Below are 20,682 nucleotides of genomic sequence, written 5' to 3' on the forward strand. Positions count from 1 at the left end.
TCTTTCTTTTTCTGTTTAGGATATTAGTTCAGACTCAAATGCAGAAAAACTTGCTTTGAAATACTGTCCTCAAGTTGTTTTAAGTAATCAATCATTATTTACTTTACTGAATAATCATGGACTAAATTACAAGGAACAATGGGAAATTCCAGTTTGCATTAAAATGATCCCTGTTGCAGGTATAGTATATTTTTATTACAAAAATTACGGTTTTGTCCATGAAGATCTTTATATATTCTTGTAATTCTTTCCAAGCAGACTGAAGAACAGGAAATTAGAAAATCCAGTAAAACCAGCTGTGGGGAGGTGGAAGGTAGGCTGGTTTAGTTCACAGAATAATAGAATAGTTTAATTTTGGTTTTATTTAAAAAAGAAAGAAGCTAAGGTTAATGAGAATGGTAATTATGAGCTCAGATTTTTACCTTTTCTGGAGAAGCAGCATGCTAGAATGCAGCTATAAAAAATTGTATCTCTTAAGTACTTATATGTTTTTAATTTAAGGAATCAATAAAAGTAATAAAATTTGACTTATTTAGCTCACACATCTTAAAGTGTAAAAATCTGAAGTTAATAGTTTTCAGCTGTCATCTGGTAAGGAGTCAGAGACCTTTGTGTTGTAAAGAAAAATGTTTGGTTTCATTAAAGTTATCGTAAAAAATGAATTTTAAAGAAATCTATTGCTATAGTTTGTCCTCGGTTTTCAAGGAGGAAGGCTGATAGCAAGGTCATTTCGTAGTTTTCTACGCCTTGTTCCACCTTGTTACTGAGAATAGTAACAACCTCTAGAGGTATCACCATTAACATTGAATTTGGACATACAGTTATTTTCCACTTGGAAAAAAAAAAAATCAGTTAACCGTCCTTTTGCTTTTCAGGACCGTAAGCTCTGCTCCTTGGAAAGAACTGACTTCAGTAAGCTAAAAAAAGAGAAACTCTGATGTTTTATGAAAAAACAAAAAGCAAACATTTTCTGGAATTAAAAGGACCTATTTACATCATAGAATAATGAATAAAAAAATGAATGTCCATGGAGATCACTTTTCCCAATTGCAACAAAAAATGTTTTGAATAAACTGATTAACTCAACTGAATGCTATACTTGAGTTGGCAAGCATTCCATCAGTAGCATGAATATAGATTTCCTCCCTTGTTGCCTTTTTTTTTTTTTTAATACACTAGGGTTTTTTTCATGATGAGTATTTATAATGGTTGTTGCCTTGGAATGTCCATGTTGTGTGCATTTCACACAAATTATGTAGCAGACTTCTGCATAGGAGTAAATAAGCTGTCAAATATCTGCAATTCTTACAAATTTTGCCCTTTCCTACATGAAATTAAATTACGTTATCTGTAAAGGTAGGCGTCCTTTTATATCGGCTTTACAGTTTTTAAATTTAATTTTTAGATTCAAAGTTAGCACCTGAAGGACATTCAGAATATGTTAGCGGTATACAGTGTTTCTTGAAGGGCTTCTCTTCTTCCTTTTCCACCTTCCCTGTAACCCACCATTAACTTGCATTAATTATATTTTTTTCATCTGCAGATATTTTTTATTTTTTTTTTTCTAAAACAGTGACACTGTGTCCACCATGGGCCTTTGCATTCTGTATAATATTGGGCGGGGTACCACTGTTATTTTTGGATGAATCTGTGGATGATTCATATGTAAGTGTGTTAAGGTGTAATCAAAAGAGTGGAGCAGCAGAGGCCGGACATAGTTATTGATTGAAAGAAATATAAACTGCAGCCATTGCATTTGGGCAATGAGACTTCAAAAAAGAAACATTTTTTTTTCAGGTTCATCAAAGGAATTAAGAAGATCCTTCTGGAAAACAGAATACATGTATTGATACAGTGCAGTATAATGAATCCTAAATTCTTATTTTACAAATTCTCTATTTAGAACTGCATTTCTGATATGATGGACTGTTAATGTGGTGTGAATTGCTGCTGCAGGATCCTAATAATTCACACTGTATCTGGGTGTACTTCTATTTTCTGTTGTTAATGAATGAGACGATAGTCTTTCATTTCTTCTAGTGTGTGTGTGGAATGGAGTTGACCATAATTGGAAGTGGAAAGTTTTATTATTTAAATTATAGAATCATAGAATCGTTATGGCTTGAAAACACCTATAAGACCATCAAGTCCAACTGTTATCTAACTCTACTGCACCCACTTCTAAACCAGGGACATGGTTTAGAAGTGGGACATTATATAACGGTCTTTCTTCCTTTCATTTAATATGTACTCAATCTCTTTCTGTTCTTGAAAAGGTAGCAAACCAGCTAAAGTGGTTTATGTTGATTCACCTCTGATGAGAAAAGAAATGACAGTAAGAGAGAGGAACCAAATCTTCCATGAAATTCCAATGGACTTCCTAGCAACTAAAACATCTTATGTTTCAATTTCTGATGTGTCGATGGACAAACCGGCTGAGGACAATCTTTTTCAGTGGGATGTATGTAGCTTCACCTCTTTTTAAAAACAAACAAAGCCAAAAGCCTATGTTATAGTTATAAAGTTACTTGTTCTGTGATATTAAAGGAAAACTTAGGTTTGCTCTTGGTAGTTTTTCTACTGCTAAGTTATGAAGCCTATGTTTTAAAATGTCTCTCTAGTTCCTTTAAATGCTTCTATTACATCAGCATCTCAGCTTTAATGTTTACTTCATTAAAATGATTTTGATCGGTTTATTTAAGTGGAAAAAGTTCCGTGAGCTTTATTTCTCTTTTGAAAGGCCATTCAACTCCTAAGACAAGATATTCCACATTAAACACAGGATATTTTTTTTTTCCTCAGTTACTGCCCCTCTCTCCCAACAGTCAAAATATGGATAGTAGAACATTTTTCAGGCTTTCAGTTGACAATGTCTCATTCGTGATTAACACATTCTATTCCTTGGTTTTTTTATATTTTTTTTTTAATATTATTATTTTTTCCTCCCTATGTGAAGACATCTTCTGATACCTACCAGTACAGGAAGATTCCGCTTCCAGATGACACAGGAATGGACTTTGACGATGATGTTACAGAACTGGAAACTTTTGGAGCAACTGTCAAGCTCTCAAGAACTTCTAAAATGGAAAGTACTTTTCCTACAGTTAGTAACACTGCTAAACTTTTATCACATGGCCTAAAAATGGGGAAAAAAAATACACCCACCATAAACAGTGGAGACGAAGAAGGGAAAAACGCCATTTCTGAGCAAGGAGTTTCAGCAGGTGCCAGCATGCAGCTTCCATCATTAGACGGCATTCTATGCTTCAGCCCTGAAGAAAATTCATCTCATAAAAGCTTTAATTCAGAGGAGGTAGGACTGAACAAAGCACAGCATGTCACAGTCAAAGAAGTTTTGGACAATGAAACACCGTTAAATACTCTATCTAATGTTGTTAGTGACAAGAAAGAGTCTGATGCTGCACAAAAAAATGAGACTTACACTTCTTTATGCAGTAGTGACACAGATGAGGAGCGTTTGATAATTGATACGGAATGTAAAAACACTGATTGTTGCAAAACAAGTGTACCGAACGCTGTTTCTCATACCTCAGCAGAGACTGCCAAATCACCTTCCCCCACCCAGATTCCATTAGCAAGCATGACTGATGGCTCAGATATCATCGATCAGGGAAAAAATGCCTCCAGAAAGCCTACAAGAAAGTTGTCCAAAGAATTTGATCCTGTCGGACAGATTTTGAAAATGCAAACTGAACTTCTCAAGTCACCCTCCCAAAAATCTCATGAACAGCCAGTCGTGAGCTGTGAGAATTCTAATGCTACGCCAGCTCATGTGCCTCAATCTCCAAAACCATTGGTGACCTCCAGCACAGAAACTGTGCCAGCCCCTGCCTTGAATCCCAACAACTCATCTAGAAATACCTGGACTTGGCTTTTTCAGGGAGTGCCAAAGAGTAAGTGATTGCGTTCAGTAAAATTTCAAATTTTCAGTAAAATTTAACAGAAAAACATTTTAACTCCTTCATCTGAAGAACATCCTAATAGTACCTCTGTTACGTTTACTTAAAAATGTAACATAATTTTTTTTTTTTTAACAATGTTTTCTCTGTGTGAGAATTACTGTCTTACACACAAAAGGGAGCATTTTGGGAGTCATTTGTACACAGAGGTGAATGTGAAAGTGAAATGTTTTACTTCAGAGAAACGAAATGTTGTTATACATTGTTGTGGGTATTTCAAGTAGGGTCCCATACGAATTTGTTCTGGCCTTGATTATGTTCAGTATTTTGTTAATAACATGGATGTTGAATAACAAGCACACTTCTAAAGTACATTGGGATATCGCTGAGATAGAAGCAGTTACCACAGGATGAAGTATACTGGGACTAGTTTGGCCACCCTGTTTTTCAATTTAGATGGAGACAAACTCAAGAGAGTGCCGAGAACAAAAAGACTAAACAAGACATTCATTAGCTCTGAAGAAATGCTAGGGTTTTATGCAAGGAAAAGAAATCATTTGGTAGTGAAATGAGTTACTTTTCCTCGGAAATTCAAATATTTGAGTAGTCTGGTCTGCAAAAATAGTTTCTTGTCTGTCAAAAATGGAATCATTTTACATTTTCTGTAGAAGAAAAATGTAATCAAATTATGCAATTAAAACTTGAAAGAAAACTTGAAATCTGGATGTCCCCTAGTCCAGTTGCTGTTTCTTAGCTCCTAGTAATCTCTTCTAGAAGATTAATGAGGACTTGCTGCAAGCCACCTCTCCAAGTTTTCAGGCATTTAGCCAGAAATTGAACCTATGCTACACCCAGACTTCAGCCAAAAACTAGAAATCTTGAAAAGCCGAGGGAACATGACCTTTGAGGTTTTTCTCACATGCCTGAGTTGTTTCTGAACTCTGTACAACTGAAGTTAGAAGCACTTTAATGCGTTAGGTAAATTGACAGGAAACCGGGCAGGTTGCATCGGGACGGATACTCTTTTTCTCAAATATTTAATTCCGATTAATCAATGCTTTTTGGTGGGAAAACATGTTTTGTTAGTATCTTCTGACTAGCTGTGTACTTGATCATGTAAGAATTAATCTTAATTAATTAATTAATCTGTAATGGAAACAGTTAACACAACTAATTCCAGTTTAGTTGAAATTGTGTTATCACTTCCTGCATTTTTATTGATTTAACTGAATTTTAGTAGTCACTAAAAGACCATGTCTCATTCCTCAGTTTGAAGGGTTGAGCAGCACAGTACTCTTTCTATTTCTCCTTCTCTTAAAAAGCCAGAGTATGGAATTCAGGTGTTTGATAGTAGATTTTTTTTTTCTCTTTTTAATATAAGTATTGAAACCAATATGGCTAAGATGTGACTGTGAAAGAATAGAAAGCATAATTCTACAAATGGAGAGTTCTATAGCAAGCTGATAAACCTCCACGCATGTCTTTTTTTTTGCAGAAACCAGAACTTAGTTAAATATTTTACTAACAGAAATTATTTCTGGTCACTTGGATGATAGTATCTCATGCAGTATACATTTATTCAAAGACGCACATAAACTCTAAATTTAATGATAAATGTATTTATTCATAGCACTACAGCAATATCTATTTGTAGTTGTAGTTTTGACACGTATTTCCACATAGCTGCAGGACAAAACCCGTAACTGGATAAATTTTCAGTAAATCATCTCAAACAAGTTGGAGTTAATTCTTATTTATTTAAAATATTTTGTTAAAATATCTCTAAGGGATTCAGGGATGTTTGTTAACCCACCTCACGCTGCACTTGGAGATCTAATAAGTGTTTCTTTTGAATATGCTGGTATTGAAATTTAAGTTGAAGCAAACTCAATTTGGAACAGAGGCTTATGCTACCATCCAAACCTGAGGCTCGAGTTATGTCAGTAACTGATAAATGGATGGTGACTCTCAGGAGACATTCATTGTAAATAAAATTTTTGTCTCCTTTGTGCTGAGTGACTGTGGCTTAAAAAACAGCCTTTGAATTCCATTTGAACAAGAATGGAGTCTCACAGCTCTGTTTGTGTAAGAAATCTAATGATTAGGATGAAATGTGGGAATATTTAAAAATATCCTTTTAAAAAGTTATAGTGGACATATTCTAAATATTTTTTTTAATACATAAGTGATTTCTTGGGCCTAATGAGACAGTTTTCACCCCCAAATCTTAGGAAACAAAACAGATCCTATTAAAAAAACAAAACAAAACAAAAAAAAAACCCACACCAAAAAAACCCTACTCCAAGAGAAAAAAGCTCATTAGCATCATGCTAAAGAACATGCAAGCTTTTAATTTTCAGTTTTATTTATTTTCTAAAGGAAAGCTGCCAAATGAACTTCAGATGCTTGAAGAAGACCCTTCAGAGTATAAAGCACCTCAGGATGGAAACCTTGTGTATAAGCTATTCAGTTTGAATGATCTGTTGTTACTTGTGCGTTGCAGTGTGCAAAAAGTAAAGTCATTGCCACGATACCATAAGAAGAAAAAAGCCCAAAAGGTACAAGCTTTGCTGTTAGCTTTTTTGTTTGTTTTTTTTTTTAAACAGTTGTGCTCAACTAGCATCTCTGGGATTCCCACTTCTTCATAGCATTTGTGTTTTCACTCAGACAATTAGTACATCGAATTGTAACTCTATAGTGTGTGTCTCCTTTAAGTAAATGTTTGCTATAGGAAGAGAAGGAAGAATAACGTGATTTCTTTAAACGTACTTGATTAGAAGATAAGCAAGTGTGATTCTGCGTTTCTTACTACAACTACATTACAGTAATATGCATGGGTAATTATACTCATGTAAACTAATGTCAGTCTGAACTATTCTTAAAAGTTAATGCAGTAATTAGGTTTTTGGCTTTGAGAATGTTCATGATCATAAATACTTTCAAGCAGGCTTCAGCCTCGTTATTATGCCTAGTTAAGTAGAGAAATAGGAGATAGAATGAACAGAGGACACATTTAAAGATAAAAAGACATCCTAGTCATTCTGCTTGAAAATACTATGGTATACATCTTAGCAAGTCGTTTGTCTTAAGGAATAAAATGCTTTAAATGCATCTGTAATCCAAATACTCCTTGTAACATCAGGAGAAGCAAAGCTTATTCTGGAATCCTGAGTAATGTATTATTTTGTCAAGAGTTCTCTGACTCGTTCAACAAATTTGGTGTGGTATCTCCCTCCCCAGAATACCATAATTATGGTAGGTAGGCATTCTGTGAGGTGCTTATGCTTTGTTGAAATGGAAATACGTCTTTGTAACTGATTACTTGCTAAAATTCTGTGCTCAAAATCTTACTTTGAAGAAATACCATCTCTTTGCTATTGATCCACTGTATATAAATGCCTGTGAATAGCTTCTTAGTTTGTTAATCAAAAACTGAGCGGTTTATTTTTTAAAATTCCTGCTGAAATTTAAATTGTGATTTGTCACTGAGAAGAGGCTTATATTTTCTGTGTTAGTGTTAACATGCAAAGGTTAGCCTCTGATTTCAAATGAGAGTCCGAGCACTAGCTTCTGATTTCAAGTGAGATTCTGGCAAGGAGTGGCAGAATTCCACTAATTATAAGCAAATCAGAAATATAATAGTTTTTCTTCTTAAATTCCTGCAGAGGGCAGTAGAGCACAGAAGTGTAAACTTCAAATTAATTTAGTCCCATGGAAAAATTACTTAGCAGCAAAATTTATTATTTGTAAATGCTTGTCTAGGTTGTTGGGGTTTTGTCCATTTCACCTTCCTCTATATAGAGTCTTTGTAGTCCAAAAGTTACACTGTGGGTTTCATATAATGTGAACCATCACTCAAAATCTGTGAGATGTCTTTGTTGCTTCAGCTGTAGTGGAAGACTGATGATTATCAGTTACAAAATGTAGTTCAATTGTGCACATTTTTTGGACAGTGAGTGCTGATTTTTCTTGTGTCTTCACTTTTATAGGTTATTCCAATATTCCTGTTGCCAAAACTAGAATACCAAGCCTACTACGGTGTCGAAGCTCTTACAGAAAGTGAAGTATGTCAGTTGTGGACAGAGAGTATGTTGCATTCTGAATGCTTATTTTATATTGGTAAGTTCATGTGTTGATTTTTGCTTAAGAAACACGTATGTCTAAATATTCATAGAATAACAGAAGAGAAAAATATGTATTAAAGGTATATTCAATATGTGTCATGACATGTGATGTCGTGTGAGTCGTGGTGGAATGGCTCCTATGACTGCAAAGGATACAGAGCCTTCAGGAAGGACAGGCAGGGGAGACGAGGAGGGGGTGTAGCTCTCTATGTCAATGAACAGCTAGAGTACATGGAGCTCCATCGGGGGCTGGATGAAGAGCCAACCGAGAGCTTATGGGTCAGGATTAAAGGGCACGCAGAGGCAGGTGACGTTACAGTGGGGGTCTGCTACAGGTGACCTGACCAGGATGACAGAGCGGATGAGGCCCTCTATAGACAGATAGGAGCAGCATCGCATTCATAGGCCGTAGTCCTCATGGGGGACTTCAACCACCCCGATATCTGTTGGAGGGACAGCACAGCAGGGCACAAGCAATCCAGGAAGTTCTTGGAATGTGTTGGTGACAACTTCCTTCTTCAAGTGGTAGAGGAGCCAACAAGGAGAGGAGTTAGTGAGGAACGTCAAGCTCAAGGGTAGCCTTGGCTGCAGTGATCATGAAATGATAGAGTTTAAGATCCTTAGAGCAGCAGAGAAGGTGCACGGCAAGCTCACTACCCTAGACTTCAGGAGAGCAGACATTGTCCTCTTGAGGGATCTGATTAGTAGGGTTCCATGGGATAAAGCACTGGATGGAAGAGGGGGCCAAGGAAGCTGGTTAGTATTCAAGGATCACTTCCTCCAAGTCAGGACCAATGTATCCCAAAAAAGAAGTTGTCAGGCAAAAAAGCCAGGAGGCCTGCGTGGATGAACAAGATGTTCCTGGACACACTAAAAAGCAAAAAGGAGGCCTACACAGGATGGAAGTGAGGACAGGTAGCCTGGGAGAAATATGCAGAAACTGTCCGAGCTGCCAGGGATGAGGTTAGGCAATCTAAAACCCAGATAGAATTAAATCTGGCCAAGGACATCAAGGGCAAGAAGAAAAACTTCTGTAAGTACGTGAGTGATAAAAGGTAGACTAAGGAAGATATGGGCCCTCTCTGGAAGGAAACAGGAGACGTGGTCACCCAGGATATGGAGAAGGTTGAGGCACTCAATGAGTTTTTTGCCTTAATCTTCATTGGGAAGGGCTCTAACCACTCTGTCCAAATTGCAAAAGGCAAAGGCAGGGGCTGTGAGAATGAAGAACCACCCACTGTAAGTGAAGATCAAGTATGAGACCATCTAAGGAACCTGAAGGTACACAAGTCCTTGGGACCTGATGAAATCCATCCTCAGGTCCAAGAGAACTGGTGGATGAAGTTGTTAAGCCATTTTCCGTTGTATTTGGAGAGTCATGGCAGTCTGGTGAAGTTCCCACTGACTGGAAAAGGGGAAACATTACCCCCATTTTCAAAAAGGGAAAAAAGGAAGACTCGGGGAACTACAGGCTGGTGGGTCTCGCCTCTGTGCCTGGCAAGAACATGGAGCGCATGCTCCTGGAAACTCTGCTGAGGCACATGGAAAATAAGGAGGTGATCAGTGACAGCCAACATGGCTTCACTAAGGGCAAGTCACGCCTGACAAATTTGGTGACCTTCTATGATGGTGTTACAGCGTTGGTGGATTAGGGGAGAGTAACAGATGTCATCTACTTGGACTTGTGCAAAGCATTTGACACTGTCCTGCATGACATCCTTGTCTCTAAATTGGAGAGAGACATGGATTTGATGGATGGACCACTCAGTAAATAAGGAACTGGCTGGATGGTCGCACTGAAAGAGTTGGTGTCAATGGCTCAATGTCCAAACGGAAACCAGTGATGGGTGGCATTCCTCAGGAGTCAGTACTGGGACCAGTGCTGTTAAACATCTTTGTTGATGACATGGATGTTGGGATTGAGAGCACACTTAGCAAGTTTGCCATTTTTTGGTTTGATTGTGGTTTTTTTTAATGAGTCACATACCACATGAATTATCACAGGAGTGGTAAAAATATTTCTTGATGAAATGTGAGCCATAAATATTTTTTATTCTTTTTTGAAATAATCCTAAATAAATTTGTTATTACATTCCAAATTAGAAGACAAATAGAGGATCAGATATGTGACTCAGAGGATACTGATTCCTTGGCCTTTGAGCTTGCAGTATGGGAAAGGTCAAATGTCACTTATTTTTCTTTGCAAACAGGCAGTAGTGTTCATATTTCTGCACTGATAACATGTAGACAGTTAAAATACAAGCGAAGAGGAAAAACAAGCAAGATGGGGCTAAACCAAGTTCTATCGTTCAGAAATAAGAGAAATTACATGCTTTGAAAACAATGTACATGTGTCTCATTCCTAAGGTACTGGAAATAATTTTCTGGGTTTGCAGAAATGAAGAAGAAAAATACGTAGCATAACTTCATTGAAAACCTCTTCCCATAGCTATGATATTCCTCAGGAGTTCTGAACACTGGATGATCTTACTTAAACACGTTTTCCATTGTCCATATCTAGTTTATCCATGAAATTTAATTTCCTAATGTGTCTTATGACTTGAGACATCCCTGTCAAAGGGATGGTCTTTATACTCCTTGTCCTGTGTCATGCAGCAGATGGAAACAGGAGATGATGTAATAGAATCTATGAATGGGAAGTAACATACATTCAGTGAAAATGAAGCAGGAAAGTACAAATCCTGTGTAGAAGAGATGACAGCTGTAATTCAGAGCACAGAAAATAAAAAGACAATAAAGCATGGATAAAAAGAATGGAAATATTAGCAGAAAGATATCTTAACTTCTAAAGGCAATTTGTCCAAATTCACATGAAGCAAGCACGCTACAAGTGCAGCGTTATAAGGAAAATTTCACTAACAAATGTCCTGTAGAAAATGCTATATTCATGTTTGTACAATGACATTTTAAACGTCAGGAAAGTTTTTATGTCTGTTAGGATACATATGTTCTGTAGAGAAATGAAAATAATGCATATAAAGAATGTTGCCATCTTATTTTAACAACCCTTTTGATACATGGAGAGCTCTCTGATACCAATTTTCTTGTAATTAGCAAGGTTTTGAAAGGGAAAATCTGCAACAAAGTGGTGAGTGAAAATGTATTTTAGAATACATTTGGCACTCGCTACACAGTAAGAGCAATCCCGTTTGTACAGAGAGTGAACGTTCTGCAGTGGGTACTGCCTCAATTTCCTGATGTAGAAAAAAAATCTCTGTTTTCCGTGGTTGTTATGGCAACAGTTGTGGCCTGTGGTTGCCTAACCTTTCCACTTGGGCACTGAATTACGCTTTTGCTGTTGGTGGCTCGCATCAGAATACTATTTTAGAAGTGCTGAGTTCTGTCTTGCCTAATTTTTCCATACGAACTTTGCATCCTATCATAGAATTATAAGGTTTATGTGAAATCTAACGTATTTGAGGTGATAGTTTTGCTGATTGCATCTATCTTTGCTCTCTGTATTTAATGGAAATGTATGTTTCTAATTTTAAATTTTCAAAGCAGTATTTGCTGTGGTTTTTCCCTTCTCTAAAAGAAAATCCTCACAAAGAGATAATTATGCACGCAGTTCTCCATTTCTAATTATATCTTAAGGTACAGTGCTGAAGCATTTCTGCTCTATTTGTTTTTTTTTAACAAGCAGAACGGTATACTGAATTGCACTGAAATTTAGCTTGCTGTAGGCAATCTTATCAACATTTTTATTAATGTTTCCAGAGTCACAAGCAGTGTGAGGAAATAGCGAAACTGTAGAGAGGACTAATCTGCCTACAGAGTACACAAACTGAAAGAACATCTATCTAATCTCCCATCGGTTACAGGATACTTACCATACGGCTTGCGCAGAAGTTTGCAGATGGCTCATCCAGCCAACGCCCCTTTTTATAGAGGCTCTCAGGCCTGCAGGAGAAGGCGGGCTGCCCGCTGCAGGAGTTGTTCTGGCGTAAACAGCCATCTTTTTCTGATACGGAGGTTCCTCAGTGTCTCCTTTGTATCTACCTGCCGGCCAAGAAGCGGGTGCGGAGCCCTAGGCCGGCAGGTTTCGGCGGCCTGGCCTTTGACACACTCGCTCTGTTCGTGTGCTTGGGAGAAAAAGTCGCCAGGATTGAGGAAACACTGGTTATGCCAGTCATGTTGGTTTGTCAGCTCTTGGATGCACTTCCTCCAGCAGCAAACCCTGGGGGTCCACAGGGATTCTCCTTTTGTGTGCTCCGAGGAAGCGTGGGTTTACTGTGGGTTGTCACTGTCCTGCACAGTAAATTACTGCTCCCAGCGTGTGGGGCAGGCCCCTTCCCACCACTGTTTAAAAAAAAAAAAAAAAAACAAATACAGAGTTGGGACTCTTGGCGTGTCACCAATTTTTGATACTGACCGAATATGCGATTTATTCAAGTAGGCAAATCAGGGACTGCAGATTTTTGGTACTGCCATGTAGTTTCTAATAGAGGTAGGTAAAAAAAACCCATACGTGGAAGTAAATGATTCATTTTATGAAAGAGCATCTACCACAGCTTTTAATAGGAAACTGTTACTGTATTCTACTTAGGGAGTCTTTCTGCTCTCGTTGAGAAATATTGCAAGGTAGCTGTGAAATTCTGCATTTCAGCTTGTATTTCTGGCAGCTGTAAAAAATACAATGTTGCAAACCTCCTGGTTTAGTTAGACCGCTCTTTGCAATAGAAAGCTTTGTCATGAAACTCCAGGGACAATTCTCTAAGGGTGATGAAATCCCTGTACTACAGATATCTTAAAATGGAGTGAATATCTCATTCTTGTTCATTAATCTGATACCTGAAAGTAAGACTACTTCTATCATGTGTTTGGTGTAAGCAGAAAGACAGGCTTGACTTCTTAGATTATGCTATCATTTGAATTATTTTAAGTGAAATATCGTGTCCTATAATAAAGGATTTTTTAAATCAACCATAGCAGAGCCATAAACTTATTGCTCTTTTTTAATTTACCCCACAGTACAAGTGTGGAAGTATGGAACAACTGTTTGAAAACTGTGATCTTACCATCACTAACACAGTACTTACAACTTGCGTTCTTGTTCAGACAGTTCTGAGACTGTATAGGTCTCAAGTGAAGCCTCTAAAATTGAAGATTTGAGCATGTAGCAGACCTCAGTGTTTAATTGCTTAGGAGTTCTTGGATCTTGAAAAAACTTAATTCACTGTCTCAACAATCTTTTGTATTGCCGAATAAGTACGGATGGAAGGTTCTTTGGACCTTGGGCTGTGCCCCATAATTGTCCCGTGGTGTTCTTCAGTGTTGTATCATTCTGTGTGGCCACGGGAGGAATGTCATAGCTCAGCGCAGTGACTCAGCAGTGCTGCCGGCTCAGGAGATGAGACAGAAAACAGAAGTGTAACTATGGCCTCCTGCAGAAATTGCAAGGTGTGATATTAAGTTGAATTTTTAATTTTTTATGTTCTCAAAGAAGGTTGTGATTGTTTGCACAAAAGCAGAGATATTATCATCAAACAAACTTAAGAGCGCTGTTCCTCTTGCCAGTAGAGCACTGTACGCAGTTGTTGATTGAAGTCCCCTTGCTACTCAGATAGGAAATCCCGCATCTGCGAAGGGAGTAATCTCTGTGACATGTTTCCCAAATAAGATACCGTACTTGATCTAAGCAGTAAATAAAGTTGTGATAAGCTTTGTTGATTAATGGGAACATTTTACCCTGACCGTTATTCACTTATTTCCATTAAGTGCCTAAGCTAACCTTACTGCAAAAAGAATAGTTTACCTTCAGTTGAATAGAATAATATTGGCCCGTAAATAAAGATTATTTGAAAAATGAATTGGAAAGAAGTACTTACTGTATCGGTAACTTACTGAGTGTCGAGTGTTTTCAGTCAGCCACTTCTCAAATATAAGATACAGTAATATAAATTAGGTATGAGTCGTTCATAGATATTTTTTTCCCAGCTGTGCTGTCAATGAGTTAAGAAATGGAGAATTTTCTGCTTTGAGGAGCAGCTGATAAGGAATGGAGAGCACAAGCAGTTTTTTTTTTTTTTTAATAATGACTTCAAATTTCTTTTCCTCTAGTCAGCAATGCAGAATCTTAAACCTAGCTGCTTAGTCTTGCGCAAAATGCTTATATCAAGAAACGTAACAAATGTACAGTGTTTAAAAGAAATGAGTTGTCCTAGTGCATTTTTTTTAAATTTGTTAAAATGAGAGTTCTTGGTCTTCTTACACATCACATAACAAGTTGCTAGTAATGTTTAGCTTGGAATGTGAAATGTTTTCGTTTAGCAGTTTTAACTGTACAGCTGAAGCATTTACACTTCCTACAAGAGCAGATTTGTAGTTAGGCAGTGAATTCCACTGAGTAGGTTGTATTTTATTATGCTGCCTGCTCCTCGTTCTCCTTGTGAGACCTGGAATAGAACAGATTTCTGGAAAAAAACTCAACGTAAGAGGGATCCTGAAGGAACGGCGCGGTCACCACATCAGTGTACAAGCTATGCTAATGATCTTTATTGCTTATCAAGTGAAAACGTAGGCTAAACTACTCTTGTCAGCTTTTATTTTAAAAACTTGATGAAGAGAGCTTTGAATTGTTGCTCCTAGCTATGTCAAAGACAAATAGTCTTTAATGATTTGCCATGAATAAGGCCTGAATTGTAAAGTGTAATTTTTCAGGCGAGGAAAAACAATCAAGAGATGAAGGTACAGAATCCCCAGAAAATCAAATAACACAATTGTTCATATAACGTATCAGAATAGAAAAACAAGCATATTAAACTCAAAAGTGAATTTGTTGTAAAATATAAACTCTCATGGTCTGTCTAGTGAGGAAACGTAGTGATAAGGATCAAAAGAACTTGGGAATATATAAACTAACTTGATGATACTAAGGCCATGATAAAATGAGGTTGTATATCCCAGATGTCACCCAAGATGTAAGATTTGCTGGAATCGTGGGCATCTCCCTGATTTAGAAAGACAACTCAAATATGGATGTCTGTGCTTAATGCAGCTGTACATTTTACTTATCGTTATTGCACAGCATTGGTAAATTTTCACTGTTCTACATGGTAAAAGGGCAAATTTTTGTATTCCTTTAAAAATGTATTAGGTCTGCAAATTATGCTTTTGCATTTAATCTTTTTTATTTTTAGTGTATTAATGGAATTAATATTTTTCAGGACGTATCGATGCTTTTACATCAAAGCTTATTATGCTAGAAAAGATTTCTCCAGAAATTTTAAGAGAAAAACTTGGATTGATTAAGTGAGTATTTTTAATAGGTTTTTTTTAGCAATGAATTTGAAACCCTAACAGGCCTTGCAAGTTACTACTTTTGGTTTTGTTTTTTTTTCTGTTTTGCAGGCCTGCAAATTCATTAAATATACTTCATCACATTTTGAAGAAAGTGTCTGAGTAAGTGCTCCATTCTTTTTCATTGTATCTATTTGCAACATCAGCCAGCTCATCCTGTTTCTTCCCTAGAATGCTTGTCTACTCTTTGATTTTTATTTCTTCCGATACATGAAATATTTTACAGATCGTTTTACGTCTAGCATAGCATAATGCAGTACTGTGTAAAAATGTTCCTAGGATTACAGGTTTTGTATAAAGATGCCAAAGAATAAGAACTTGATTTTTATGAACTACTTATTCAAAAGAGGAGACTGGACGCTTCTGAGCTGGTTGAACAGTTCACAGGAGTGAGTTGTAATATTATGTATGTAGGCTGACATTTCACATTGGGACTTCTGGTTTTTGTTACTCTTTTTGCTTAATCTGTAGAAATAATACTGTTTGTGTTCCCTTCTGCTTAGCTCGACTTACAACAGCATACGTCTTTCTCTGTACAAGGTTTCGACCTTTCTCTTGCTCCGTCCTTTATTTAGCTACTTCAAGGCTTTTGGTCTGCGAGTGTTTTAATTTTTTTGTGAAACATGTTTCTTGCACTGTATGTGCAGCCTCTTAATTTGAATTACAGAAGAGTTTTCCCACACTTCATAATTTCTGTAGCTTCGTGATTTGTGGATAAGATTTTTGATATGGGCAGCTGGTTGACGTTTATCTTCCTGAAAACCTGTTTAATCCTGCATGTATTTAAAGCATGTCTGTTCTTTGTGTCTATGCCCATGTATGAATTATGCTTTGTAAGGCACTGATTAAAGAGTTATAGTTTGCCAAATAGGGATGGATTTTCAGTGTATGCTTAAATGGTTTGTTGTATTGTACATTGATGATAAATTAATACATCATTAATACATTATAAACACATGAATTAGTATATATTTATCAATGCAGTTTAATTCATGCTTTTTTGTCCATAGTCTTTTTATAAAACGGGGACTGATAAGTAAATATCAAAAGATGTTTTGCTTTTGCATTAAGAACTGAGCAGCTATCCTGATCAAATGAAACAAAACAAAAACATTTAAATAATGTTTTTCATTTTGAACTTTATCTTTTTAGTTTGCAGGAGGGCTCTTATTTATTAACTCATGCTGCAGGAGATTCATCAGTTGCAATCTACAAGAGTTCTCTTGACAAGATGACGAGAGCATCATATAACTTACATAAAGCTCATTGTGATCTGCCTACTGTACCTGCCACTCTTTCAGTCCCATGGGTGCCACTGGATCCCAACCTCCCTTTGCCCTATCACATGAATCATGGAAGAGTTCCATGCACCTTTCCACCCGCACCCCAGGAAGCCATGTGGAAACAGAAGGTCAGTATCGCACTTGATGTAAAAGCAGTTTATCAGTTTTTAAGTCATCTACTTCAGTCCCTTGGATATATAGCTAGTATATTTATCTGTCATCTTTGGGGGTCAGAAAGACTCTTTAGAGTTTTGGATTTACTACCAAGAATAGGAATGCCTTTTTCCTGAAGGAAAAAAAAAAAAAAAAATCAGGTGAGATTCATCTCACCTAGTTCTAAATATTACAGCATGGAAAAACAACGTTTAAGCTCATTGTGCTGTTAACAGAGGGAAATGGGATATTTTGTAAGATGCATCTCTACATCAGGGTGGGCCTCTTAAATAGATTATAGGACTCATGCTGTAGAGTTGTCATATTCTCTCTAGTGACTACAGGAGTAAAGGTGATTAGCACAACTGTAGACAGGTAAGATCAGGTAAGGCGAATTCTACTGTCAGGTTCTATTCTATTGAGCTGCACCCAAGTGTTGGGGTTTTTTTTTGAAATATGCTTTTTTTCCCCCCCCCGTTTGATGGCAAAATTCTTTTAAAATGAAGTTTTGCATCTTTAATGAGAGCTAATAATACTTTTGGAGAGCAAAAAGAATGTAGCATTTGGCGTAATTAAAAGCTTTGTAATTTATAGGCTTGCAGTACAGCTGAAACAGATAAAATATTTGCATTTATAAGGATTTTCTAATTTTTCCTCTCTGGTGCTTTTTGTTGACGTACTTTTTCTTCAAACAATTTCAGGAAGGAATTTTTAACCCATTTTCCTGGTTTTTTTTTCAGTCCCACTTTCATCTCCATTTGTCCTGTCTTTCCCCCGATCTCAAAATCTTGAACTTGTTGGGCTATTTCAGCAGAAACTTGGAGGCCTAAGATACTAAATTTTAAACATCTTTGTGAAAATAAGTAGCCAGGTAGAGGAGAGGGATCCCGGTGAGTGCTTCCTCTGCGGAGATAGCTATGAGCACTCAACTGTAGTATTTGATACCCAAAATCTCATGCAAACAAGAGAGGTTGTAAGCAAATCAGCCACACCAAAAAAAAAAAAAAAAAAAAAAAAGTCAGAGCTTTCACATTACTAGGTGTGAGATAATCGTATGGCAAGACAGAAAACCGAACTGCATTACTCTTCACTGAAAGTTTAAGTACTTGCCTCAGTGCCCTCTTGCCACTCTTTGAAATCTTTCATGTCTTAATGTATTGATTCCTGATTCCAGTGGCTAGGGTGGAGCGTCTTGGATCTGTTCTTGGTTGGTTGTCATTTTAAACGAAGCTCAGTGACTCCTAGCAGCAAAAATAAGGTTTCCTTTCGGCCCTCTAAGGTATCTTAGCACTGTCGGACGCGTTGCCATCAACCATCTGTCTCTGCTTGCTCTGAACTCCTTCACCTTTGAGGAAGCTTTCATTGCAATTCAGGTGGCTTCCCTGACAAACAGAAACTAAAATTCTCGTTGGTATGCTGTTTCCTATGCAGCAAAACAATTGTAATAATATATATGCAATACTGTTTCTGAAATAAGAGTAATACGTTATTTTGTATAGGGGCACATATAATTTAGAGGGATGGGAGTACCTTAATTTAGGAAAACGCAATTTCTGTGTCACAGACATAAATACAAAATTGTGTGTGGATGGCTTTCTCCTTTTTACTGAAAATGATCAGCCTTACTCAGCATTTATATTGTGCATTTCTTCAGAGTGCAGTTAAATCTAAAGAAACAAAATGCTTTAGATGTTTGAATGTGATCTGTCTTCCAGACATCATTAGGATAAGTAAAAATTAATATAGTCTAAAAGTCACTAACATCTGTTTTTTGTTGCTGTTGTTTTTGAAACAGAATAGAATTTATTATGAGAAGAAGAATTAATTGTCTGCATCTAAAGAAACTTTTGATAGAAATGTTGTGGAAACTTTTTAGGAATCCAACCTTCTTTGTAATTTATGCTGATGACTAAGTGATGCATATCATGCTTTGGGAAATTTCCAAAGGTCCCACCCTCAGGTAGTACAACACTTTAAAAGTAAGAAAACTTTCAAGCAGTATTTTTCTTCAGCATAGATTTACTCATTTATGTAAAAGCCACATGTTTCTGGCTAACTACGCCTAGCTTAGTGGACTGTGCTTTTCAGGCCCAGTTATGTGTTTTGGCCACATCCTGACTTCAGATGAGGGCAAAAGAGAGTTGTGCATCAGTTCCAAATTACCTCATGCACTTTGGTTTCTGCCAGAAGGAAATCCAGGCACTTAGACAAGAAAGAGGCAGGATTGGTCAGATCCCACTGGTGACAGGAAGACCAGCTGTGCCTGTCGCCCGGTCCAGATGTGGCGTCTGAGTCTGGCTGGAATGACAAGAAGTAGAAGGCAGTTCTCTGAAGGTAGTTGTATATGTTTGTGCTTACTACAGATTTAAGATTATTAATTCTAGTTTGTGGCGGTTTTTTTATTCTCTCCCATATGTGCCTAGATGACTGGGGCGAAAGGACAATCGGACACACCCTATGAGGGAAAGCCAGTAGCTATGGAAACAAAAGGCAGTCCAGCTAAGCATGTTAGAAATGAAGGTGTGGCTACAAAGAAGCTGAAGAAGAATTACTGCAAACAAAGAATAATGAAGAAAAAGTGGAAAATGAAGTACAACAAAACGCAACCGAAGTAGAAATAGCTGAACCATGCCGTGATAAGTATAGCCTGGAGAAGGACAAGACAAAACAAAAAAATCTGAGGCTTTCTTGCAGCTTTAAAGGAGCTAGAACAAGCTGGCAGGGGAAATGGCTGGCATAGCTGACGCGTTGTATAAACTTTTAACCCTTTTTTACCTCAATGGACACATTTCAAGTGAAAATCTCAAATTCAGTCAGAGGAAAAAAGAGCAAGTGTCTGCAGCTGAGTTTAGGGGACGAAAGTATCTTCTGTTGGTCTCGTGATTTTTGCAGAAAAACTGCGGCTTGAAGAATGAAGCGGTGGTCGACAGCAGTATCTGATGTCACGTAGCAAGAAAAATAACGTTTTTTGAGCTTTCTTAATTCTTCCAGAATCACTACAGATTTTTATTCTGACATAATTTAAAATTATGTTTTACTTTGTGTAATGTGCATAAGGGGAACAACTTGGTTTTAATTACTTAATCCTTTTAACACACAGCGTCTGTCAGTTTTTAAATTACTTATGAAAATACATTTTCTTTTTAGGATGGTGTAACAAATGAGGTTTGGGTAACAAAAGCTGTGTTTATTTGAGTAGTATGTGCCATAAATTTGCACTAGGAAACTTACGAGTACAGCTAAACGGTTAAAAGTAGGTATTTTTATGCTCCTCTAAAACAATTTCCAGAAATTGTTTGGATTCTGGCATGTCTTCAAAAATGAATATTGCAGTTATTTACTGTAATACTGAATGGCTACAGCCTAAATCTCCTATCAGGTTGCACACTGATATGTAGTAGTGCTTACCTGAGGTATTAAGGTTTCCCTGGAGGAACAAGTGATAGGATCAAGGCCTTAGTCATTGTTGCAAAACCCCAACCAGACTATGCTGTACATCAGCAGTTTGCTCAAAATTTAGACCCAAACTGACAGAGTGAGGTTAGGAAAAGAGACTACTTACTGTCTATCGAAAGGCCAAGCAATGCAATGACGTGCAGTTTCCTAGTGAATATGAGTTGTGTGGAAAAATTAAAGTTGTTTTAAATGTTAGTGTATAAACGCATTGTGAGTATATGAACACGTTTCTCTGCATTACAGCTACTTTTAGGTACATACTTTGTTTCATCAAACAATTTCAAAAGAAAAAATTCTTGAAATTGAGATTCGAAAATTATATTCTCGATCATTGGTTTTGGTTTGTGTTTTCTGGATTTCTGCCTCTATTTTCCTTTAAGAGTATTGTTTTTAGAAGACCACATGAATTCTTGAAAACTACAAGAA

The 20,682-nt window shown here is 37.1% G+C and overlaps 1 protein-coding gene across 1 annotated transcript in view; it reads left to right on the top strand.

Annotated features, from left to right (window-relative positions):
• The first annotated feature begins 3,156 nt into the window (after positions 1-3,156).
• LOC309676153 (annexin A2) overlaps positions 3,157-20,682 on the top strand; it is a 63,784-nt gene continuing 46,258 nt past the window's right edge. Inside the window, exons 1-6 of the mRNA XM_082488640.1 lie at positions 3,157-3,914; positions 6,300-6,478; positions 7,910-8,039; positions 15,232-15,316; positions 15,416-15,466; positions 16,517-16,775. Of these exons, the coding sequence (XP_082344766.1) occupies positions 3,233-3,914; positions 6,300-6,478; positions 7,910-8,039; positions 15,232-15,316; positions 15,416-15,466; positions 16,517-16,775 (1,386 nt within the window). The 5' untranslated portion in view covers positions 3,157-3,232. The remainder of the gene's footprint in view (positions 3,915-6,299; positions 6,479-7,909; positions 8,040-15,231; positions 15,317-15,415; positions 15,467-16,516; positions 16,776-20,682) is intronic.

Source organism: Vanellus vanellus, assembly GCF_965231255.1.
Source record: "Vanellus vanellus genome assembly, chromosome: 11".
Lineage (NCBI taxonomy): Eukaryota > Metazoa > Chordata > Aves > Charadriiformes > Charadriidae > Vanellus > Vanellus vanellus.